We start from the raw sequence: 25,706 nt of genomic DNA, 5'->3' as shown, positions 1-25,706 counted from the left end.
TGGGCACCAATAAGTTTGGAACGCTTCAGAATTAGACTAGAATGGAGCTTTAGAACCTATCATACCCCAGATTAACCTTGTGTTGTACCAAAAGATGTGCTTTTCTTCAGAAGGCCGATCCCACAGCAACAAGGACATGGACCCCATCAGCACTACTAACGGTAGCATTACTGTTAAAAATACACGATTCAGAGATAAATGTGGTATAAGCTGCAACTGAACACAACTTGTCTCCTGGTAAACGCAAAAGCCTCTAGGGACTTAAACATTATTCTAAAAATTCTGAAGCCTTCTCCTTTCCCCACAACCTCCTCATACGTATGATGTTACAAGCTAGATACGACACATTAAAATGAAACATCTGCCCAACAAAGATGCCAAACATTAGGGTTTGTTTTATTGCATGACGTTTGCATAAGAAAAAATATTGAAAACTGTAAGGCATCATGCAATCATCAATAAGCTAATTATTAACTGTACACTTAAGATAGGTGGGCATATAATCTAAAATTTAAAAACTATTTCCAAAATAGTACGTAAAAATTTAACATGATGAGCTTTTAAATATGGTTTACATTTGTAATTTCACGTTGTTAAAAAGTGCTTCAAATGTACTGCTGGAAAGTTGTTCTTTACAAATGGCGCTGGGGGTAATGTCAGATTATAAACTGTAAAAACTAATTATTTTTATGGAATTAGAAAGCTAACATTGTGATATTCAAACTTACATTGAATTCGTTTTAAATTTGCACTCAAATTAAGTTGATATAATATAATATTAATCTAAAAAACATCTGTTTTCTAACCAACAAAAGTCTATTGAATTCAAGTTATGCATGTTGAGTGATCAAATCTCTGAGTAGGCCTGAATGGTGAGACCTGGAACTGATGCAGGTTGTTGTTAATCAATGTACTGTGCCATCCAGCGGAAACCTTCCCCGTAACCTTGCCTTTTCAGCACGCTGCACATGAAAACTTCTAAGGGTCGGGCATTCAGTTCTTTCAGTGATACGCTGCCCTAGAAGGGAAGAGAGACATTATGATGGATGACTCCTTTAGGAAATAAAAGCTCCACTTTACAGCAGAATTGCAGCTTATACATCTTAGAACAAAGGGTGACTGTGCTAAGCCATGGGTGTTGGGCATACAAGTCCCCTAGACACACAGGAAACCTCTCTCTTCTCAGTGGGGAAGAGGTGAGCTTGTGAGGCACACAAGAATGAAAATAATCTTTGACTTGAAAAAAAAAAAAAAATGACCCAACCTGGCTTCGCTAATATTAAAGACAAACATTTTCTGAGTACGTTTATGACTAAACAAGGCCATCTCCTAAAAATGGGGAGTTGACTTACTGAAAAGAAGACACAGAAAACAGACCAGAGTCTACCCTAACATAGGAGTCTCCGTCCAAAGACTGTAGTATGTCTCTACTCTGAAAGAATAAATATAACCAAGGAAATTTTGTGAACTCTGAGATTTTCCAATACTAAGGTCCCTCCCCCAAATAAATACTAGTAGAAATGCATGCAAAAATAATGTGTCTTGAAGCTTATTATAAAGTATTATGTTTACAAAATCCCCCAAACACTCCTGTGTTCAACTTTACATTTTATTTTGATCTCTGATGAACTCAGGGCCTAAATACACGACCAGAATACTTAAACGTTCAAGTACATTCTTTAGTGGCTAATTCTGAAAATCTATGATGAATAAAACTCTGGAAGCTTTAATTTAGTTTCCCATAAGCATGAGCTTTGATATGTTTGTTATCACCAAGAAAAGGTTTCATTCAGTGGTAGAAATATAACCCATGCGGACATTAAAAAAGACCAAAATGTAGAAAGGACAGTTTTTAAGGGGAAAAAAAAAAAAAATTAAAAAGACATTTGGTTGTACACTTGAAACTAATGTTACAGGTCAATTATACCCGACAACAACAACAACAAAAAGGCAGACCACCAGTTGGGCTAATAATAACCATGATTACTATTAGCACTAGTATTGGAATACAGTATTTCAGAAGATAAACATAAATAAAACATTAAATTAAAAGACACTTATACTGTCAAATGAAATAGTCACACTTGTCCAAAAAAATTATTTACCTTTCCTGTTGTCTGACCATATAAACCAAACATCTCTCGCAACCTCTCTTCACTGATGGCTTCAGGTCTGTCAATCTTATTCCCAAGAATCAATATAGGCACATTAGCAATGGTTTCATCTGTCATTAGTGACTGAAATAAAACAATGAAAGACAAGATGTTGATATGAAACCATCTAAAAGGCTCATTATGACAAGACCCCAAATGAGTATCAAAGACTCATACTCTATCATATCATGTCAGTTTTGCAAACTATCTTTGGCAAACTTTTCCCACATTTGAGTAAGCTCAGAGGCGACTGGCTGGCTCAGTCAGTAGAGCATGTGACTCTTGATCTCGGGATTTTGAGTTCGAGCCACACCTTGGGTGTGGAAATTACTTAAAAAAAATAAAATCTTAAAAAATAAAAAATAACAAAAATAAAGTGAGCTCAATGAAACCATTAGCTCAATTCTTCTGTTTCCCTAAAGTTCCTTCTATAAATGCTCAACTCTACTCACTCTGAATCACTAAGGTACTAAAATGAACACCTTGAAGGTGGGCAGAACTGGTTTCAATTCTAGTTCTGCTGCTTATGAATTGTGAGATCTTGGATAAATAAGCCTCATTGAAGTTCAAAGAGAATTTAGAATAGTAGCACCTACCTTATGGAGTTGATTTGAGAATTAAATGAGTTAATATACACGTGCCTGGCACAAAGTAAGTAGTCAGGAATTCCCTGACCCTGTTCCATGACCACAGAACCTACCTGGACTTTTCCACATGAACAATTATTTACTTGCCTGCTATAGGAAGACACATGGTCAGGTCAAATCATGCAATTTCTTTCTCTGTGGTCCCAGATCTAGCCCTGGCCTTCCCTGCTGTTCTGAATCCCTTTACGAAGCAGCTGACCTGGGAGAGGGGAGAAGTGTCTACACGTGACCTGCTCACTCCTGGAAGTGGTGACAAAGATAGTATGTTATACCATTTCCAGGTTCCAGACAACTCCCGAAGAAAATGGCATCCTAGGATGATCAGGGACTCAAGACCAAACCACTCCAGGTATGTTGCAGACATGAAATAAAATACAAGGCACGCTGCACAGAGTGAGCTTAGGTCTTCGGGAAGAAAGTCTGTGTTAGCACTTCCTCCATAGCTACAATTATTCTAAGCTACTGTCTCTGCATTCCTAGCAGAATAAACACTGAGCTCCACAAACTGCCAGGAGTTATATCAGAGGCTGCACAAAAGCTGCACTCTGATACTTAGATCTCCAACCTATTTCCTCAAGCTTACCAGAACGATTCAACTATGTTTAGTTTTAGTTAACTTACATCAAGTTCTTCTTTTGATTCTAACAGCCTTTCATGGTCTGCACAATCCACCAGAAATACAATGCCATTGATAGCAGGAAGGTAGTTTTTCCACACTCTTCGAGCTAACAAAAACAATCAGGAGTTAGATTTTATTTGCTGGTCAAACCTAGCAGATGGTTTGATGGAAGAGTTCAACAAGATTTCAAGTGTAATTATCCCTTAGATGCTACTACTTCACTCAAGTTTATCTTTAACCTGGTGTTGCTAAATCTTTCCAGAAGAACAAGGAAGGCTTTCCTTGATGTGAGCAAGTCAAATACTTCACTCTGTCCCAGTTTTCCCATGTTAGAAGTGGAATTAATATTTGCTACCAATGGACAATGATGCACATTAAGTTCATTGGATGACTGCTATTTTTTATATGCGGTATTCATTTTTTGACATTTCTAGTTTATCAGTTTTTTTGGCCACTGATAAATTTGTAGTCAGTGACAGAAGGAAGTCAGTACTGGGTACAGATTTGTTAAAACAAAAGCTAACTGTGTAACAGAAATTAAAGTCAACGAAACCATTCAGGTAATATTTTCCATGACGGTTTTTAAAGGAAAGTTTTAGGGCTGCCTTATGGGTAAGCAACTTTTTTCTGACTTCAGTTTTATGACATATCTTAAAAACAATACAGACATTAAGTCTCAGACAAACTCCCTTAGGTTCCAATTCTCTCTAACCATTATATTCTGGAAAGTACTTCATATATATTTCAAACAATTATTATGTTTCCAAATGTGCATTCACTAGCCACAGCCTCTTAAAATCTTTTCAACTGTTTGTCATAAGAGGTTTTTACAATGCCCACAAACTTTGTAATATTCATTATTTATGAATTACTATGTGCTGGGTACTGCCATGTCTTTTGAGGGACATAAAAAACGGATTCTAGTTCCAGAAAGTTTAGTAGAAAAGACAACACAGGGGCGCCTGGGTGGCGCAGTCGGTTAAGCGTCCGACTTCAGCCAGGTCACGATCTCGCGGTCCGTGAGTTCGAGCCCCGCGTCAGGCTCTGGGCCGATGGCTCGGAGCCTGGAGCCTGTTTCCGATTCTGTGTCTCCCTCTCTCTCTGCCCCTCCCCCGTTCATGCTCTGTCTCTCTCTGTCCCAAAAATAAATAAAAAAATGTTGAAAAAAAAAAAAAATTAAAAAAAAAAAAAAAAAAAAAAAAAAAAAAAAAGAAAAGACAACACAGTCTTTTCCAAACTTGCAGACGTTTACACAGATGCACTAAACACCACAGAAGTACAGTTGAGAGCACTCATAGGTGAGAGTGGCTTCTCAGGGGCAGTAGCCACAATTACACTGGGCCCTGAAGGTGGGTTACTCATGTGCAGATGGGGGTGGCATGAATTAAAAACACAAAGGTGAGAGAACACCAAGGGGTTTGGTTTGGTTAGAGTACAGAGAATAGGAAAGGGAACAGTGGAAAATAAAGACAAAAAATAAAGTGGGATCAGATTGCAGAGATCCTCAATGCCAGGTCAAGGAGTTTGGTTTTATTTGTAGGTCAGCCATTGAAGGTTTTTAATGCATAGCAGTAACATCATCATAATGTAATTGTGACCATCAGTGAGATATGGATTGGAACAGAGAACAGAACCTCAATTTTGCTTACACACTTTACACCAAAAGCAATTCAGATTTAAATTGACCAGGGGTATCATAAAAATCACACTTTGCTTTAAAGCTTATCTGGGGATAATAATTTTTAAATTTTAAGTCTACTCTGGCGTTTCTTGAATAGAATGAGATTTCATGCACAGGAAAATAATGGCTACATTTTTATTATGTTAAAATAAAATAAAGTTATTTATAAGAGTCATAGAATCTTACCTTGAACATGTCCACCCAGATCAAAAGTTGTAAAGGTCATGCCAGCAATAGTTAGTTCTTCTGAAGCTAAATAATAATACAAAATATTTTTACAAGAAAATCAGATTCCATTCATGGTATATATTGCTACTTTGGTTTATTTTAACTGCAAATAAGTTCAAATCAAACATTTAGGAATTGATAAAATAATTTGTTGGGGCGCCTTGGTGCTCAGTCAGTTAAGTGTCTCAATTTCGGCTCAGGTCATGGTCTCACGGTTTGTGGGCTCGAGCCCCACATTAGGCTCTGTGCTGAGCCTGCTTGGAATTTCTCTCTCCCAGCCTTTCTCTGTTCCTCCCCAACTTGTATTCTCTTTATCTCTCTCAAAAAAAAACATAAAAAAAAAAAAGAATTTGTTGTAATTAGACATACTCCAATTTATATTGACAGTTTAATACAAGTAATGGTAATAATCTAGTATTCACTACCCACCACAAATCCAACACTTTTGTTTTTTCCTTCTCTATTTTTCCTGCTGAAAATATTAACTATTCAGATAATTATTTGCTGTGAATTCAAGTAACTGTTTCAACCTAATAATTTTCCTGTAATTCATTTTAGATGCTACCAGGGAAATAATTTTCCCTTGTAGCTCTCATATTATGCAAGTGACAGTCTTTAATGATAAACACAACTTTAATAAACATTCTCACCATTATTTCTTCAAACTGTTTTCTGTTCTCTCCCTTCTTCTGGGACTTCAAGTGTAAGTTTGCTAGACTGCTTGGTATTGTCCCACAAGTCACTGAGTGTTCATTTTCTTTTCATTTTTCTCTCTGTGCTTCATTTTACATAGTTTGTTTGGTGTTGACTTAAGTTCACAAGTCTTTCCTTCTGCAGTACTGGCACTAATTTACTATTAGCCTTGTCTAGTAAAAATTTCATTTCAGGTATTAAGTTTTCATTTCTAGAAGTTCTACTTGGTTCTGTCTTATATCTTCCATTTCTTTCCTCATTCTGTTCACATTTTCCTTAAATCCTTAAGCACATTCTTCGCAGCTGTTTCAACATCCTTATCTGTTAATTCCATCATCTTAGTCACTTCTGGGTCTGTCTCTACTGATTAATTTTTCTCTTGGTTGTGGATCTCACTTTCCTGCTTCTTTGCATGTCTAGCAATTTTTTATTGGATGCTAGACATTGTTGTATTCTTTTGAAGCAATGTGAACTTTATTCTGGCAGGAAAACTGCTTGCAGATCACTTTTTAAGTTTTGTTAGGTTAAAGTAGTCTTTACTTTACAGCTACTTCAGCCCCATTACTAAGGTATGATTCTTCTGAAGTCTCTTTTGGAATGCCCTGTGTATTCAACCAGGTTTCTGCCTTCTGGCTGGTGGGAACATGAGTGATTCCTGGCCCCATATGAGCTCTGAGAATTATTTGGTTAACAGCCCTGCTACAGTTATTCTTTCTCCAGAAATTTTTCTGTGACTGGCCATGGGGAGTTTTACCCTGTGCACACAAATTGGTATTTAGCCACAAACATTGCTGGACTTCTTTCTCTGCAGAGCTCCTTCCTCTGGTACTATGCCAAGCAAATTCTCATCACCTCAGCATCCCCATATTCTGGTCTCTGTCTCCTCAACTCAGCAAGACTACTGTGTTTTGTTTGGGTTTCCTCTCCCTGCACCATGGTCTGAAAAGGATCTCTGTGATAAAGCTTGGATACAGAAAGGTTTTCCATCTCTAAGGAACCATAGTCCTCTGCTAGATATTGTCCAGTTCTGAAAACACTTGTATATATTTTTGTCCAGTTTTCTAGCTGCTTACAGTGGAGGGTAATGCCAGACACTCTTACTCCATCAGAGCCAAACGCAGAAGTCCCTATGATCATAATGAAAGGCTCAGTGTAATTTTAACTCTTCATTACACCTGCTGAGGCCCCAGGGTACTTTCTTGTTAAAAAATTATTTATGTAGACTCCTAAGTGAATGAATAATCAATACAGTTTGTGTTCAAAGTGTGTTTCTTTCCACAAGGAAAATATAATGCTTGGATGTAGCTGGGAAACCACCTTTATGGTTACAATCCTTAATAGACTCCCTACTTTATAAAAAGTCCCAGTTTAATTAAGACACAGAAAACTCTTAATATCTCAGGAAGTCTTCCCCTTCCCAGTCAATGTCCACTCCCAGAAGCAATAATTCCAGCACCACAGGTTTGTTGTGCATATTCTACAATTTCATATAAATGATACCATAACGTATGTAACTTTTTGTGACCAGTTTCTTCCATGCAGAATATGCACCATATGTAACAGTTTATTCCTCTTTCTTATTGAATAGAATTTCACTGTTTATCCTTTTTTTTTTCTTTTTTCATTTTTTATTTTTATGGCTATTTGAGCTGTTGGGGGCAGTTGGGGGATATTACAAATAATGCTGGCATAAACACTGTTGTACAAAGATTTTGGTAAAAGTATGTTTTCATTTCTCCTTGATACACACTTAGCAATGGAACTGTCAGATCATAGGGTAGATACATGTTACCTTTTCACATATGCTTTTGATTAATGCAAAATGTAAGATAAAATGAATGTGAGCTGTAGGAAAGTTGAGATGGCAACTATTTTGTGCCACTGCTTTTAGTCCTGGTACTTAGAATAATGTGTGACATAAAGTAGGTACTCAATAAATATTTGTTGAATAAATGAGAGCAATATCAAAAAATTTAAAAATGGGGGCACCTGGCTGGTTCAGTCAGTAGAACGTACACTGTATGTCTGAGCCCCACATTGGGTATAGAGATAACTTAAAAATAAGATCTTAGCCCCACTCTTTTCCCAATATAAAAAAATTTTATGAAGTTTTCCTTTTCCAACTTCACTATCAATTTCATCGATAAAATGGTACTTTTTGTCATTGTTCTCTGTCCTTGTTCTCTGAATATTTACTGAATTAAATAACTATCATATTATCCACTTTTTGGCCCAGTTCTCAATTCTATTCTCATTTTTATTAAAAAATTTTTTTAACATTTATTCATTTTTGAGAGACAAAGCATGAGTGGGGGAGGGGCAGAGAGAGAGAGGTAGAGACAAAATCTGAAGCAGGCTCCAGGCTCCAAGGTGTCAGCATAGAGCCTGATGTGAGTCTTGAACTCACAAACTCTGAGATCATGACCTGAGCCAAAGTTGGACGCTTAACTGACTGAGCCACATAGGCATCCCTTTTATTTTTATTTTTTTAAGTATATTGATTTTGATAGTGAGTGAGTCAAAGTGAGCAGGGAGGGGCAGTGAGAGAGGGAGAGAGAGAGAATCCCAAGCAGGCTCCACACGGTGAGTGCAGAGCCCAGTGCAGGGCTTGATCTCATGAACTGTGAGATCATGACCGGAGCTAAAACCAAGAGTTGGACTATTAACCAATTGAGCCACCCAGGCACTCAATAAAACTATTAAAATTCATTTTACTCTATGTCGACTTGATTCATAGACTTTTCAACAGTAAAAGCAAGGTCACAGATATTTATAAGGCATATGTTCTAATAATTTTGTCACTTTAATGTTTACTTTATATAAAGGATAGTATGTATTATATAAAGGATGGTATGTATTAAGTGATTTACAGAATCATTGTTAATGTCTTTCAGGTAAGTCTGTCTTAAAGAAACCACAGTAAATTATTTTTTTAAACTGTTTTAAAACTTTGTATAAATGTATCAATATGTGCCCTGTTTTTTGAAATAATTCTATGGTCTTTATATTAGATACTGTTGAGGTTTCTCAGACTAGAAAAATAACTGGGTAATAAGTTGAGAGTAACTAACAAAGTATAATATGACTATAATCTGTCCACACTGAAAAAGGATTAAAATAGTAGTTTTAAAATGTGAAAGAAATTAGGTTATCTAGACAAGGTAATGGTGTGGGCGCCTGGGTGGCTCAGTCAGTTAAGTGTCTGACTCTTAATCTCACGGTCCTCAGTTCAAGCCCCATGCTGGGCTCTGCAATGGGCATGAAGCCTACTCAAAATAAATAAATAAACAATGTAATGGTGACTATTTATAGCCTAAGCAGTATCTGGTTGGATAGACCTCAATCATGTTATAATCCCCGAGAAAGTAACCTTAATTCCTCTATCTGGAGAAGGGTGTACAAACTGGTAAGAAGATAGGAGTATTATTTCAAGATCTAAATATACACCCTGGGAGTGGGTCAGCTATTATTTACTGTATTATTTTAATAGGTCAAATCACCTGATCACAATTATCCACCAAAACCCAAAAAACTTTTGGTTAGTGCCTATGAATTATTATCACTTAATAGAGTAGTTTGTTGCATGGGGGAATATACTTACTGGGATGTAACGTCGGGACATGCTGTCCAAGTCTGTCATCTTTTAGCATGTGTAGCAATGTTGTTTTTCCTGCATTATCCAATCCAAGAAATACCAATTTACCGGTTTTCTTATATAATCCTGCAGAGTAATAAGACCTATGATTAGTGAAAGTGCTATCTGACAGATTATTCAAGTAAAATGACTTCAAATAAAAGTATAATATAAATATAATTATTTACAGTTTAGTTATTTGGATACTTTCCCTAATTACTCTAGATGTTTTATAAAGAAACACCTATTAACCTTTTGAACTTGTAAGATTTTATAAATTTGCTTGAATAAAGTTGGATTTCTAGTCTAATTTCAGTTTTGAAGAGCTATTTTAAATCTATCATGATTTGCAAATTCAGATCATTTTAAACCTAAACTTTGTCCCAATCAATGAATGTGTATTATCCAAACTTATCTGCAGTGCCAAAATGCTGATTCCCTTGACAATTTGGGAATAAATATCTATGTCCACTACTAGAGAAACAAAAAATGCTTGAGATCATGTATTTATGAAACGAGACAAAAAGGGAAATTAAAGAGATATCCATGGATGAAAATAAATTAAGTAGTTTTGACAATAAAAATCATAGTGAGTTCTTGCAATAGAAAGTTTAGGTCATTGTCAAATTTCCCTGAGACAATAAGGTTGAACTATTCATAGGATTGCATAAAACTAAAGCAACAACAAAAAAACCAAGCACGTAATTTTTTAAGTGTATCAACCAAGTACTGATAGATGAAGTAATAGAAAAAAGACAGCATTGACCAGTTTATAGATTGGCATTTGTTGAGAAATTCCATATTGAGTTTTTTTTTCCTAAAGGCTTTTTTTCAGCTTTAGGTTTACATCAAAACTGACAGGATGGTACAGAGATTTCCAATATACTCCCTGTCCCCACACATATACATAGCCTCTCCTATTATTAATATCACTCACGAAAATGGTACATTTTTAACCAACAGTGAACCTACATTGATCGATCATAGTCACCCAGAGTTTCCTTAGGGCTTACTCTTAGTAGAGTATATTCTGTATTTTGACAAACATATAAGGACATATATCCATGATTATAATATACAAGTATTTTCGCTGCCCTAAAAATCCTATATGCTCTGCCTATTCATCCACCCTACCCGCCCTGCCCAGCAACCACTGCTTTTTTTATTGTCTCTGTATTTTTGCCTTTCCAGAATGTCATATAGTGGCATATGACACATAATTGTAATCATACAGTCAATTGAGATTGACGACTTTCACTTAGTAATATGCATTTAAAGTTCCTCCATGTCTTTTCATGCCTTGATAGCTCATTTCTTTGAGCTTAGTAGTATTCCATTAAGCAAAATTCCTTAGTGCTTAGTAGTATTCCATTATCTGGATAAACCAGTTTATTTATCCATTCACCTACTGAAGGATATTTTGGTTCCTTCTAAGTTTTGGCAATTATAAATGAAGCTGCTATAAAATCTTTGTGCAGGTTCGTATGTGGCCCTAAGTTTTCAGCTCTTTTGGGTAAATGCCAAGGAGCACAAGTGTTGGATTGTATGGTAAGAGTATGTCTAGGTTTGTAAGAAACCACCAAATTGTCCTCCAAAGTGGCTGTACCATTTTTCATTCCAAGCAGTGAATGAAAGTTCTTGCTGCTCCACATCCTCACCAGCATTTGGTGTTGTCATTGTCCAGATTTTGGACACTCTTATAGGTATGTAGCAATAATGAATTTTATTTTCCATATTTAATTGTCTAACACCTATGGAATTACATGAGGACAGGGAACATAGTAGCAACTCAAAAATATGTTTACTCAATCAAAAAAAATGAACTTTTGAAGACATTAGGCAATGCTAATTCAGGTTACTCATTTTTTAATAAGTCCATGCCAAAATAATACCTAAGTCTTTCTCCACATTGATGCTTAAAAAGTAAATTGTTTGAAGTCCTAATGTTTTGATCACTCAGTGCCCAACAGTTCTGATCCTAAGGGGAAGATTGTCTTCCATATTTATTTGAGCTGAGATACTATATTTCTCATTTAATCATGAACTGTGACTAATAATTTTTTAAACACTTCTATTTCTTAAAATGTTTCTACACAGGTGGTTTCTAATCAGTGCAATCACAATCTTTCCTACCTTTTAAGTAGTAACAGTGCACTGGGTAAGAATCCAAAAGGGAACACCTAGGACATTTAAACTTTAATCTTGAAAGTGGGTTGGACTAAATCCTTATTTTGTGATAAGCACTGTTAAGCATTACACATTACTTCATTTAATCTTCAAAATACTCTTTGAAGTACACATTATTCTCTTTCTTACAGAGGGGAACAAAGGCTCAAAGTTAACTTGCTCAAATGCTGAGGTCAGATCTGAGATAGAACCCATCTTTGATGCAAAAGCTTTGGTTCATTTCCATTTCTCTACACTGCCTCCTACTGTTAGCCCTATTAACCTCTTGCTCCTGCTTATGAGTCAATCTATTTTGCCTTTACAATGTAGTTCCGCATTAAATCATTCTTCTATCAACTGAGACATAGATACCCATCACAACCCAGGTTATCCCAGTATAATGAAGTTGAAAACATATATTTCTGACCCAGTTTTTGTACATATGTAACAAAATATTTCAGTCTGATAAAAATATGTAAGAATTCTTGAGGAGGTAGTATGGAAGATCTGATATTTGACCTGTAGCAGAGTGACAGTATAAGATAATGTGAGAGATTTTATTTTAAAAAGGAAAAAAAAGGAGCACCTGGGTGGTTTAGTCAGTTAAGCGACCGACTCTTGATTTTGGCTCAGGTCATGGTCTCAAGGTTTGTGAGTTTGAGCCCCACATTGGGCTCTGTGCTGACAGTGAGAAGCCTGCTTGGGATCCTCTCTCTCCCCCTCTCTCTGCTTCTCCCCAACTCATGCTCTCTTTCTCTCTCAAAAATAAATAAATAAAAATTAAAAAAAAAGAAAACTGGTTTTTAAAAATTTGCAAATATTGAGGTCCATATAAGAAATAAAAATAGACTGATAAAATTTGATCTTAAATTTTTATCCTTTTAATGTCTAGTGTCAAACAAGATGTGTATTTTCCAAACAAAATTTATTTCCTTGGTTAAGATTATGTTTGTGGAAGAAAAAATATTTATATAGGAGATAACAATTCATAAGTACAGTTGTGGCCAGTTAGGAGTTACATTGACAACTCTGTAATTACATGAAATGCTTCTCTTTGTGCCAGTTCAAGATGATGATTACATGGAGACTAAACTTAGGGTAAGATTCGAAAACAGGAGATCAGAACATCTTCATTAATTACTACAATAATAAAGTTGTATACATGGTAACATAAAAGTCAATCAAAAGCTTGTTTCACTGGAAAACGTGAGAAGTTAAGAATGTCAGTAAGAGAATGAGATGCTATGATTTTTCCTCTTTAATATCTATAAAGAGAGGAAAATCACTATTCAGAATTGCTGGGTATACAAGTCTCATTTAGCAGATTTTATGCTGCCATTTACAAGGCACTTGATGGAACATAAATTTATAATAACAAAAATAATGCAGTGAGTTTCTGTGAGGATTAAATGAGATAAAGTATCTAAAGCACTCAGAAACTTTTTAGGTAAACTGGCTAATCACAGGTAGCTACTCCTGTAAATAATATTCCTATCAACAACCTTAAAAGAGGTAGGAATTACTGTTAATTTACAGATAAGGAGACTAAGGCTAAGGTAAAGAAAGTAATTTGCCCAAGATTACATAATTTATAAGAGATATACAATGAGTAATTTGAACACATTAGTATGATTTCAAAATTCACATTCACAACTAGTGGATTATACATAAAGAGGCTCTAGACAAATAAGCACTTTTATTTAAGTAGGATTAAATGGGATAACAATAGAGAACAAAGGGCCAACATTACCTAAAAACTGTAGCACACTGCTGAAACCACTGTAAATCCAGTCAAATATGAAGGACATATCCAAATCCTTATAGAGTCTGGAAAAGAAAGTGTTTTGAATTCAGTAGTTGACATTAAACACCAACAACATTAAACATGAACTCTGAGTAAACAATCCTATAACAACCTTCCTATAAAGAGTTTAACCATTCTTTTTTGTTGTTGTTTATTTATTTTTGAGAAAGAGAGCACACAGTAGGTGAAAGGCAGAGAGAGGGAGATAGAAGATCCAAAACGGGCTCATGCAGACAGCGGAGAGCCCAATGTGGGGCTCGAACTCACAGAACCACAAGATCATGACCTGAGCCGAAGTTGGAGGCTCAAGTGACTGAGCCACCCAGGTGCTCCCCACCTTTTTTTAATGTTTATTTGAGAGAAAGTATGTAAGAGTGAACGCACAAGTGGGGAAGGGGCAGAGAAAGAGGGGGACAGAGGATCTGAAGCGAGCTCTGTGCTGACAGCAGAGAGCCTAATGCAGGGCTCAAACTCACTAACCGTGATCTCATGATCTGAGCCAAAGTTAGACACTTAACTGATGGAGCCACCCAGGTGCCCCAAGAGTTAGCTATTCTTATCCAAGGTGATCTAATCAGATACCTACTGATGCATAAAACACAAAATGCTATTAAAATACAAACTAGTGGGGCTCAGTTGGTAGAACATGCGACTCTTGATCTCAGGGTTATGAGTTCAAGCCCCATACTGGGTGTAGAGCTTACTTTAAAAAGAAAGGGGAAAAAAGGCCTCTATTTTTAAAAAACAACAAAAAAATTTTTTAATTAAAATAGAAATATGAACTAGAGACCATTCTTTACCAACCACAGTGGCAAACCTGAAAATGAACTGTAATAGCTGGAACTAGAAAAGATGTGGTACAAGATGCAGTTGTGGCAGTATAAATTGTTACAAATCTTTTTAACAACTAATTTGGCAGTAATCTGTATGTTATACCATCTGACCCAAGAATTCTACTTTTAGAAAATGTCCTAAATATAGACAATCTTTATGTATCAAGATGTGCATCAAAGTGTTATGTAAGAAAATTTTTGGAAATAATCTATATTCAAGAGTAAGTTAAGGTATATATGGCCTATGAAATACTTACCAAAACCTTGGAGTGGAGGAAGAAAAAGCAAGGAGAAAGAGAGGAAAGGAAATTTATGATAATGAAGTAAGTTTTAAAGTCTGATTATACCTATGTGGAGTAAAACCCCCTTTTCCATTATTTTTGGTCTTTTGTAGCAAATGATATCAGGTGGTCAATTTCTGGGCTTGTAATCTTAGTGCATTTTTCAAATTTTAATATTACCAAATGTTAAAAAACATTTTTTTAAATCACAGTAGAAAATACATAGTTCAATTTAGCATTTCTTTGACATGTTCTTGATAACTAATAAAGTTAATATGGAAAGAAGAGGGGAAAAAAAACTTCTTGAGAAATGAAAGAATATACAAAAGTATACTTTCAGATCAACAAAGTTCATTTTCTAGAAGTAAACAAAATCCAGGCCCCAAATTTGGGCAAAGTCCGAACAATTTGAAGGATTCTGCTATCTTTGACGTTCTTTAGACAAAGTGTGACACACAGCACTGCTTTCTTTAACCACCTCTCAGTCCAGTGGGCTGCCAACTGTGACCCAGACGGGCCCACCAAACTCAGAATTCCTTGAGGATAAGGTGTGTAAGAGATTACATTGCCTTGAGAGTGAGAGTCAACCTACCTCCAGTTTATAGGAGGCCTGCCAGTATTTACTAGGGGATTCCCTGGATCCAGGCAATAGCCTCTCCTCTCTTTCAATTCCTTACTTGAACTAGCAAGAGAAGAATTTTGCTCTTGAAACCAGTCCATTCCTGACTGAGAGTGACTCACAAATAACGAAGTTTCATGTGTCAGTATCACAAGAATAAAAACTAGAAAAGCAACTTATATATACACACAAGAATCCATTGTTACAAGTTCTTATTTTACTGAAGCTGAAAATTACATCTTGTTCTATTATTATTCTAGGTTATGCAGAAATTGAAACTTGTAGTCACAAAAAATATATACAAGTGGTTTATCTTTTCTGAAGATTTTTAAGATATATCATAATTTTCACTGTAAAGAATCAAAGCAATGGTTTACTGAGATATTTTAATTCAATAATGATTACTAAATTCATATTATGTCCAAGGCCCTGAGCTAGACACCACAGAGGATACAAATACTAGTGATAAACATGACTTCTTCTCTTGAAAAGGTTATAGTCTAGAGAGGTAGGTTAGCTATACAAATGTAATTTAACTGAAAAAAGTTAAAACTGAATAGGATAGTACCTAGGATGGTAACAACATACTCTATAGAATTTCAAGACTTATATAAACACAAAGAAAAAAAATGCCCATACTGTAAATCATAAGCTCTGAGGGGATTAATGATCATAACAACATAAAATCAGAATAAAAATAAGCAATACAACAGGAAAGGGTATGGTACCCTCACAAATATACTTTGTATTCTGTATAAGAAAAGAGAAAAACAGTCTTCCTTGCACACTTCTACAACGGCCACAAGTTGTAGGTAAGGAAAGGTTTCTTGGGTGATGTTCAGCCTGAATCTTGAAGATTAAATAAGAGTTTGCTAAGTGGTTATGAGGGCTATACTGTGTGCAGTGGTGTGAAACTAAGTGGGAACAGCAAAAAGTCAGGTACTGTGAGATGATGTGACTGGTTAGGGGGCCACAAACTGAGTCACTCAACAGATGCTAACAAGGGAGGCAGGAGTCAGAATGAGAAAGAAATATGAGACTAAATTTAGGCATTTGGTCTTCCATGTTTGCTACCTATAACATACAGACATAAGAAACAATACTTATTCGGTCTTTCAATTTAATAAAGCAAAGCAAACAAAAAATAGCAGTTATCCCTATGAGCACTATGATTTGTCAAGAGGTTAAAAACAGAAGCTATGGAGCCAGGACTTTACCACTTACCATTTACCTTAGCCAAGTTACTTTAATATCCTTACCTGTAAAATGGGGGTAATAGTAGCTATCTGAGATGGTTGTGAAGACTAAATCAATTACGACACACAAAGTATATAGCACAGAGTTAAGCATTCAATGTTAGCTGCTGTTACTATTATTTCTTCTACTTATATGACCTAACATACCGGGCACTTTATGTGACCACTAAGCACCCCAACAACCTTTCAAAATAAATACTGTTTGTTTTTAAATGCCTACTTACTTTTGGGGGAGAGAGAGAGCAAGCGAGCAGGGGAAGGGCAGAAAGAGAAGGAGACCCAGAATCCAAAGCAGGCTCCAGGCTCTGAGCTGTCAGCACAGAACCCAATGCGGGGCTCGAACTCACGAACTATGAGATCGTGACCTGAGCTGACGTCTGACACTTAACCAACTGAACCACCCAGGCGCCCCAATACTGGTTTTTTTTTTTTTAAGCTCTGTGCCCAGTGTGGAGCTTGAACTCAACCCTGAGATCAAGAGTCACATGCTCTACCAAAGTGAGCCAGCCAGGCATCCCAAAATAAATACATTATTGCCCCCACTTTACAGAAGAAGAAACTGAAGTTGCAATAGCTAAAACTCAAGTCTTAATGATTGGCACATCTAAGTACCAAACCTGGGTCTTTCTGACTTCCAGGTCCACGCCCTTTCTCCTACATTGCAGTAGCTTTGTAACAAAATTTTAAAGGTTTATATTTGTTTAAATGATTATGTACCATTTTTTGAATCACTCCACCTTATGACTCTGACATGTAATTCCTCTCTCTCCTTCTTATCCCCCATCCAGTTGCTTATTTCCAAGCTCTATCAATTTCTGTAGTCTCAGCATTCTTTTGATTCCTACAGGAGCTACTTTGTGATGAGCCTTAAATCACATTCCTGAACTACCATCTTAACCTCATATTTTGTCTGTACCAATCTGTACATGCCCTCCCGAGTGGCTTTATGAAAATGTCATCTTAGACTTGACTTGTTGCATAGTCAGGGTGACTATAACTCCTCGTTTGCTGGGGACAGTCTCAGCAAAGTTATCTCGGTATAATTATCAATAGTGCGTCCTTTCATTCTCAAAAGCATCCTGATGAGGTGTGAAATTTATATGGTCACCCTATACCTGTGGATAGAGAGCCATTGGAGGTCTGTGAGATGAAAAATGGTTCAAACTCCTAGTCCAGTATTCCAGAACTTCGACTATAAACCTTTTGGCCACCTTTACAAGCTTAATACATATCCTCCATTTATAGCTTTCCCTGAACCAAAGTAAACCACTTCGCACTCACTGCTGGTGACCTGAACTTAACCATCTTAAAACTTCTGCTTATTCTCCTTCCCAACATCAGAATTTCCCCCACCAGCTCTGCCTAAAGATCTCCTGCCTCAAGCATGAGCCAAATGCTACAGAAGAAATGAGTTTTCACTTGAGATGGACTTTAAAGGACAGATGGGGGTGGAAGAACTGACAGAACCCAGTAAGGGGAGAAGAATTAGAAGAGGTGATGGCACAAGTGGAAAGGAGTTAGCCCCAAGAAGTCCAGCTGCAGAGATGTCACAGCTTGCTTTGTGGCAAGGAGACAAATGCTGAGAGCATGAGGAGCCTGCATGGAACAAAAATACAGGAGAGCCTGTGGCCAGTACTTAAAGCACCAGAGCTGGTCTCTAGAGTCATGACCTGTGTGACAAGTTCCTTCTGCAAAATCTCTGAGTGTTGTAAAGATCAAATGAGATAAAATGCACAAAATAAGTACTTAATACCTGGTTGCTGTTATTACTGAGAAACAAATTGGATAGAGGGTCAATAGGTGGAGGGAGTAAGGAAAGATTCCTCTTTCAAAGAGTTTGAAATGGAATGAGGGAAATGGGAGTTTCTTCTTAAGAAGTCTTCTTTCTTCTTAAGCCTTAAGGAGGGTAAGGCTCGAGTATGTTGATAAGAAGGAGCTAGCAGAAAGGGAGAAATTAAAGATAAAAGAAAAAGAGAAGGAAGGAATTAACCAAAAGGGGCAAAGTCTCAAGAGGAGCCAGGGATGAGAGTGCATCTCCTCCTCTAAGAGTAGAAGTAAGGAGGGCCAGAAAATGTACACTGGAAGTAGCAGGAATCTGAATCCAAAAGTGAGGAAGTCTGATAGAGAATTTTCTGAGGAGCAGAGTGAGGATTAGAATAGATAGCTACCTACTGTGGGGAAAAGATCAAATTAAAAGAGTGCTAACAAGAGCCAAGTGCTTGGCTGGGGCTGAAAAACATTCACAGCACTGCCGATCTGCAGGGATTTCTAATTTTCCCCTCTCCCTGCCACCCTACCTTCCCAGTGAGTGTCAGCTTTAGAGAACACGGAATGAATAGGGCTTAGAAGTGAAAAAAGACAAGGGGAACTGGAATTTGAGAGTACTAGTGAGAGGTTGAAGTGGTGTGATCAAAAGTTCAGGCTGAGTGGCTAACGGTACAAAGGCAACTAATATATGGGGATAAAGTAGGGGAGCAAAGGCAGGCTTCTCACAGAAAAGAGAGAATGGGGGAAAATACCTGGTTGAAAAGCAAATGTAGACATAGTCATAGTATGAGACAAGTGAAAGGTGGGCCAGAATTATGTCAGCAAAGTGGAGGAGAGCTCAAGGTTCAAAAACTCATGAGGATCAGGTCTGCGTGGTGGTTAAGTTCCAAGGCCTGGCTCTGGCATAGAGAGCTGAAAAGCCTGAGCGAAGAACTGAGTGGAAGCTGTGAGAAGCCAGGCTGGAGCTATATAGTCTACAGTCCACACTGACTGCCCAATCACCTAGAAGAATGGCTATAGAGAGCAAGCCTGTGAATCAAGTGACAAAGCCCTCAATGAAGGGGAGCCTGGCTGATTCAGTTGGTACAGCATACAACTCTTTTTTTTTTTTTTTTAACGTTTATTTATTTTTGAGACAGAGAGAGACAGAGCATGAACGGAGGAGGGTCAGAGAGAGGGAGACACAGAATCTGAAAAAGGCTCCAGGCTCTGAGCTGTCAGCACAGAGCCCGATGCGGGGCTCGAACTCACAGACTGAGAGATCATGACCTGAGCCGAAGTCGGCCGCTTAACTGACTGAGCCACCCAGGCGCCCCAGTAGAGCATACGACTCTTTATCTCGGGGTCCTGAGTTCAAGCCCCACAATGGGTGTAGAGATTACTAAAAAAAAAAAAAGGGGGGGGGCAGCTCACCCAAGATGACTGTTGTGAGGTGAAAGCTCTGAGATTGATGGGGGGGGGGTGGGGGCAGGGGAGAATGAGGTAAACCTTGAGGGAAAAACGATTTTTTCAATAAGGATGGTCCAAATTTGCTATTGTAAAATTTGTCCCTAGAGAAATAATTTAATAACATATATGGGGAAACTCTGCTTTAGAAGATAATGAGATATTTATATTTGCATAAAGTCGTGGGTTTCTAAGAACTTTAAAACAGGCTAAGAGTCAGTCATTTTAAAGTAGAAGTAAAAATGCCCAACTAAGAATAAAAGTTATTTAGCCACAGATACCTGAGCCCAGAGAACAGGTTACACAACACCACAAACACACTATTAAGACATGTGAAGAGCAAAGGTCAAGAATAAGGAAACATATACACGTCAGCAGATTTATTTATTGCATGAACAACAAACAGGAAAGAGGCCTGTGCAGATTAGAAAAGTGATCTACTCCAGTAACATAAAAATCAGTACAAAGAGTGTAATGAAGCAGAACCTCAAGGTCACAAATAACTTCTTAAGCCTTGTCCCATTAAGCATATATGGATGATTCCATTTATATGAAACATCCTAAACATGTAAGTTCTCAGAACAGTTTAGTGGTTGTCAGACAGGGGAGGTAAGGGGAAACTGGGAGTGACTGCTAATAGGTACTGGTACTTGGTTTCTTTTTGGGTGACGAAAATGTTCTGGAATAAAGTGATGGTTGCATAACCTTGTGAATATACTAAAAACATTGAATTGCATACTTTAAGAGGATAAATTTTATGGTATGTGAATGGTCTTTCAATAAAGCTAGTTTTTTAAAAATAAAGAAATAAAAATGAAAGCTCCTGTAGTCTAAAAAGACAACTATAACACCAGCGTAGGATTATAGAGATAATACATTAATAACTTTGGGAAGCAAAAGATGGTAGAGTTATGGTTAGAGTGAGTACCTATCTTAGAATTTAAAAAATCTGGATTTAATATGCATCTTCTGAAATACTATTATTTCATTCTGGGAAAGCCAATCTTTCTGAGCTCCAGTTTCTTCTTATATATAACAGGAATGCCATCTGCCTCAAAGAGTTTTAAGAATGACTAATTATGATAATGTACCCAAAAAACATTTTGAAAACTACACAATATAAGGTAGTATTAACTCATTCAGACTAAATTAATTGAAATTCAAATCGCAAACTTTATTTTTAAAGATTTTATTTTTTTTAAGTAATCTACACCAGCATGGGGCTCAAACTCACAACCCTGAGATAAACATTTTCTACCAACCGACCCAGCCAAGTACCCTTTCAAAGTACAAACTTTGAAAAAGTTTTAATTCATTAATTTTTATTTTTATAAAGTTTATTTTGAGAGAGTGCAAGTAAGCAAGTGCACACTAGTGGGAGAAGGGCATAGAGAAAGAAGGAGAGAGAATCCCAAGCAGGCTCTTCCCCACTGTTGAACTGTCAGTGCAGAGCCCAGTGTGGGGCTTAAACCCACAAACTGGGAGATCATGACCTGAGCCCAAGTTGGACACTCACTTGACTGAGCCACTCAGGCACCCCAACAGTTTTTTTTAAGTTTATTTATTTATTGGGGGGGGGGGGAGCATAGAGGAAGAGGCAGAGAGAATCCCAAGAGGGATCCGCATGGACAGTGTCCCCATGAGAGGCTTGAACTCACTAACTCTGAGATCATGACCTGAGCCAAAACCAGGAGTCAGAGGCTCAACTGACTGAGCCTAGGTCCCCAAGTTTTAATATTTTTAATGACTGATTTTACTTTATTTTTTTTATTTTATTATTTTTTTTAACGTTTTATTTATTTTTGAGACAGGGAGAGACAGAGCATGAACAGGGGAGGGTCAGAGAGAGGGAGACACAGAATCTGAAACAGGCTCCAGGCTCTGAGCTGTCAGCACAGAGCCCGACGCGGGGCTCGAACTCACGGACTGCGAGATCATGACCTGAGCCGAAGTCGGTCGCTTAACCGACTGAGCCACCCAGGTGCCCGTGATTTTACTTTAAATATTAATGACAACATCACTGACAGTAACCAGAAAAGGTACTAGGATAATTTCCTCCAATTCTAGGTAAAGATATTTACTAGAAAAAAATTAATCATAAATTTCTACCCAACTCCATCGGGTTTATGATGAAAACGTGTACAAATTCCTTAAGATCAGTAAACTATCTGTAAGCTAATTTAGGAATTATGCACCCTTCTCTTTTGAATTCAGATAGTAGCAGAAATATAAAGAAGGCCAAACTCTGCTTGACTATGTTTTAAAGAATTTCAGAAAGGCTCTGTGCATTAAGGATGGACAGGAACAATATTGAATGTTTCAAGACAATGTTGCCCTATAAATACTTTCCCCTAAAACTGTTAGATTTTCTTTCCATAGCCTTTAAAGTTTTGAAACAGTGATATAAATAGAAAACTCAAAAAAATTTAGGATTAAATGCATAGCAATCATAATAATGGAATTAGGCTTTTTCATTCATGTAATCAACAGTAAGTATAAACTCAAGTCTCCTTTAGGGAAAAATGACACTCATTGAAAGGTTAAACCTGTATCAAATATGAAAAGGATTTTTTTTAAGTGCTAAAAGGGGGAAAGAACACTGTATTACAAATAAAGTTTGTGAGTCTGAGTACTGAACTTGCCTATACTGAATTAAGAAAGTAAAAATTGATACTAGTGACAAATTCAGTCCTTAAAATCCTTTTTTTAAAGAAAGCTCTAGGCCCAACATGGGGCTTGAACTCACCACCCCAAGATCAAGAGTCTCATGCCCCACCGACTGAGCCAGCCAGGCACCCTCTTAAAATACTTTTAACTGAAACTGTTCTAAAAGCTAAACACAAGAAAATTTTTTCAACAGCGTGATTTTAAAGGTATTTGCTTAGTAATGTTCTGCAGAGAAATCATTAAAGTATCAGCCAAGTATGCTTAAAGAAAAGGGTGAAGAAATAATGACTCATTACTACAGAATTCTGATTTATAAGTTTCAAATACTGTGGCAGTGATTTTCATTTCTGATAGCCTAATCTTTTGTCTCAATTCCTGCTTGAAGTGAAAGGAAAGATAGTTAAAGCGTACTTTTTTTTGAAATACTAATCCTCCTAATTACTAACAATGCTTGTCTAACAGTTCTAAAATAAAAGCAAAACATTCCTTTTCTGCAAACTCAGGAAATGCCAATGAACTATAAGCTTAGTTGTTAAAGTTCAAAGTATTTTGGTGATGAATGTAAATCATTAAAGCAATATTAGATACACAGTTTGCTTTGACATACCAGCACCACTAATTTTTAACAAATTGTAAATCTTCCTTTATTCCTCATCTGTAAACCAGAGATAATACCATTACCTTCCTTAGTGGATTGTTGTGACTAGCGCCACATTCATAGGAAAGTCAGTAAATGTTTCCTTCTCTTTCATTTGCTTCAGGGCGGCGTACTCTTAACCGGTATTTTAACAGTGAACATAGGATATTCTTCAGAGTAGGACACGTGGTAATAGTGAGCTTGATAGATGAATATGCAAATAATATTAGGTTTAATTTATAAAGTTAAAAGTATTCCTTCACCTCGTTTTGCCCAATGCACCAAATACCTTACGTTCCTAATGAGTTTGGTTCTTTCAGCCAACGAGGTCACGGTTTTAGCTGTTGTCAAAACAAATTTCTAAGTTGGAAAATCTTGGAACAATCTATAAATCATTACAGTTTTCACCCAACTGTGTATCTTTCCCCCCACGCAACTGGGACTTGGACTATGAACAAACGTTAACTTGCACTCGTAAGGATTTTCACTTTGCCCCCACACGAATTGGGAGAACTGAAAACACACGACGTCACAGGGTTTTGAGCTGTCAGTGATCCCTGCAGCCTTCACCTTACCAGGTGAGAACACCGAGGCGGAGGGGAAAGAAGGGCTTGCCTACGGCAGAGTCCCCTCGTTCTTTCCTGAAATAACGCACCGTTTGACAGCAGCAGGTGTGCTGTGCAGCGGACCATCAGGGCGGCCCCTGCGGAGCAGCAAAGGAACCCCTCCGCCTCAGTGCCGGCAGATTCCGGAGAGGAAAACAGGCAACCCTTTCTTGCCTGGCCACAAGTAGGGGCCCCAGTGGGCCCAGGCCCGAAAAGTGCGCTTTCCCCGGGGTCCACAGCGGCCAGCCGCCTGTCGGTTCTACCGGGAGAAGAGACCGCCACTCACCTGCTACTAGAGAGATCGCAATTCCTCGCTTGGCGTCGATTCCACACCCTCCTAGTTCGAACTGCAAAGCGCGATGGCTGCCGAAGTCCCAGCTCGCGTGAGGTCCTTCCGGGCCGGGGGGTGTTTCACTCCCGACGGTCCGCAGGACCGCAGTTCCACCCGTCCAAAGTTCCGCCTTCGCGCGGTTCCGCCGCCAGTCCCCAAGCTGAGCGAGCCTGGTGGTTGGGGCCAGCCTTCCCGCAACCTGGTCTCCCCACTTCCGCCCGAAAGGGCTTCAGAGGCCTGAGGGCCTAGGCAGAGAAAGAAATGCGAGTCTCTAGCTTGGGAAAATTATCCATGACAATCGTTTTTCAAAAATAGACTTTTAAAGTACCTTTTTAAAGTATACCTGTTTAGGGGCGCCTGGGTGGCTCAAGTCCTGATCTCACAGTTTGTGAGTTGGAGCCCGCATAGGGCTGTGCGCTGACTGCTCGGAGCCAGTTTGGGGTTCTCTGTCTCCTCTCTCTCTCTGCTCCTCCCCTGCTCTCGCGGGGGCGCTCTCTTTGTCTCAAAAATAAACATTAAAAAAAAAAAAAAAGTACACGAGTTTCTTGAATTCACAAGTAATTTACAAAGCTTATTATGTATCAGATAATGTGCTAGATGCTAGGTATTGAGCTTTAAGTAAGACTGTCTTGACTCGGCTGTTCTTCACTAATGGTTAACGTTACCACCCTTAAATATGTTTAAATAAAAATACTTGCGTGCCTTGAACGGAAGTGTGATGCTCTCAAGATTGCTCTTGAGCCAGGATTCTAGGAGAGGGGAACAGGAGATGGCGGTTAAAGAATGGGTTATTCGATAAATTCCCAACAAAATCTATAACTGGATGTCCCCCTTTCTGATACAGCCTCAGGAAATGGCTCAGCCCATGTGTTTTTCCTTCATATTTGTCATTTCTTCTGTCAGAACAAATTGTCCAAACTTCTCTTTCCCACCTAGCTGCGTTATTTACAATCTTTAGCCCTCTCTGGTCAGAACCTCCCTCACAGACTTGGTTAATCTCTCTCTTAACAGGTTTCCCCAGCAACTGTACAATTCGCCTTACATTCAAGTTACCTTATAATTGTACAAGTAAATATGTATGATTATTTTTGAAAAGTCTCCCCAACAGACATTCTGTAAGCTTCCTGAGCTTTTCCTCATATCTGCCTTTTCCTCTCTTGAACCTATTTTCAGGGCCTGGCATACAATAGGTACTCAATTCATATGAGTTAGTAATTCATTCATAACATGAAGGATTCTAGGTACATTTTTATCCTCAAGAGATTGAAAATTTTCCCTAAAGTCCATTGATGTGAGCTAGAGAAACCTGTTGTTCCAGGCTACTCTCCTTTCCACTTATCTACTCTTGAATTCAGTTTGATTTGTGAAAATTAAGAAAAGGAAACCCCATTTAAAATGGAATCAGGAGGCCAGAAGGGAGAGCTCTCATACCCTACCACTTTTCCTCAGTTGCAGGAAGAGACTTACCTTGCATTCCCAATAGGAAAAAGCATATATTTTACTACCACAGCTGGAGGGGGGAAGAATTTTTCTTTGTTCAGCAATAGTCCAGCCAATGAGAGACTGTCACAACTCAGCCAATGAAAAGCCACTACAGTTAGAACTCCCAGTTTATTCCAATGGGCTTTTTGTTTATAAC

General features: G+C 37.8%; 1 protein-coding gene across 1 annotated transcript; it reads right to left on the bottom strand.

Annotated features, from left to right (window-relative positions):
• Positions 1–375: 375 nt before the first annotated feature.
• On the bottom strand, positions 376–24,166 carry SAR1B (secretion associated Ras related GTPase 1B). Its single transcript, XM_058736221.1, has 7 exons — positions 24,023–24,166; positions 13,572–13,648; positions 9,623–9,742; positions 5,287–5,352; positions 3,422–3,525; positions 2,106–2,237; positions 376–1,018 (listed from the first exon to the last, which is right to left on the bottom strand). The coding sequence occupies exons 2-7, from the start codon at positions 13,627–13,629 to the stop codon at positions 902–904; spliced, it is 597 nt and encodes a 198-aa protein (XP_058592204.1). The 5' UTR covers positions 13,630–13,648; positions 24,023–24,166; the 3' UTR covers positions 376–901.
• Positions 24,167–25,706: the final 1,540 nt, after the last annotated feature.

The sequence above is a fragment of the Neofelis nebulosa genome, chromosome 1 (assembly GCF_028018385.1).
Source record: "Neofelis nebulosa isolate mNeoNeb1 chromosome 1, mNeoNeb1.pri, whole genome shotgun sequence".
Taxonomy (NCBI): Eukaryota; Metazoa; Chordata; class Mammalia; order Carnivora; family Felidae; genus Neofelis; species Neofelis nebulosa.
Note: the sequence above shows the minus strand (reverse complement) of the source record. Positions and strands in the feature narration are given on the sequence as shown.

Bases quoted from the DNA above. Each gene is read 5' to 3' on its own strand.
- SAR1B (XM_058736221.1), bottom strand. From the start codon at position 13,629: ATGTCCTTCATATTTGACTGGATTTACAGTGGTTTCAGCAGTGTGCTA. The intron at 5,353-9,622 runs GTAAGTATATTC...ATTATTATTTAG, and splicing joins TGTCCCGACGTTACATCCCA to CTTCAGAAGAACTAACTATT. The intron at 3,526-5,286 runs GTAAGATTCTAT...TGTTTTTGTTAG, and splicing joins TCTGGGTGGACATGTTCAAG to CTCGAAGAGTGTGGAAAAAC.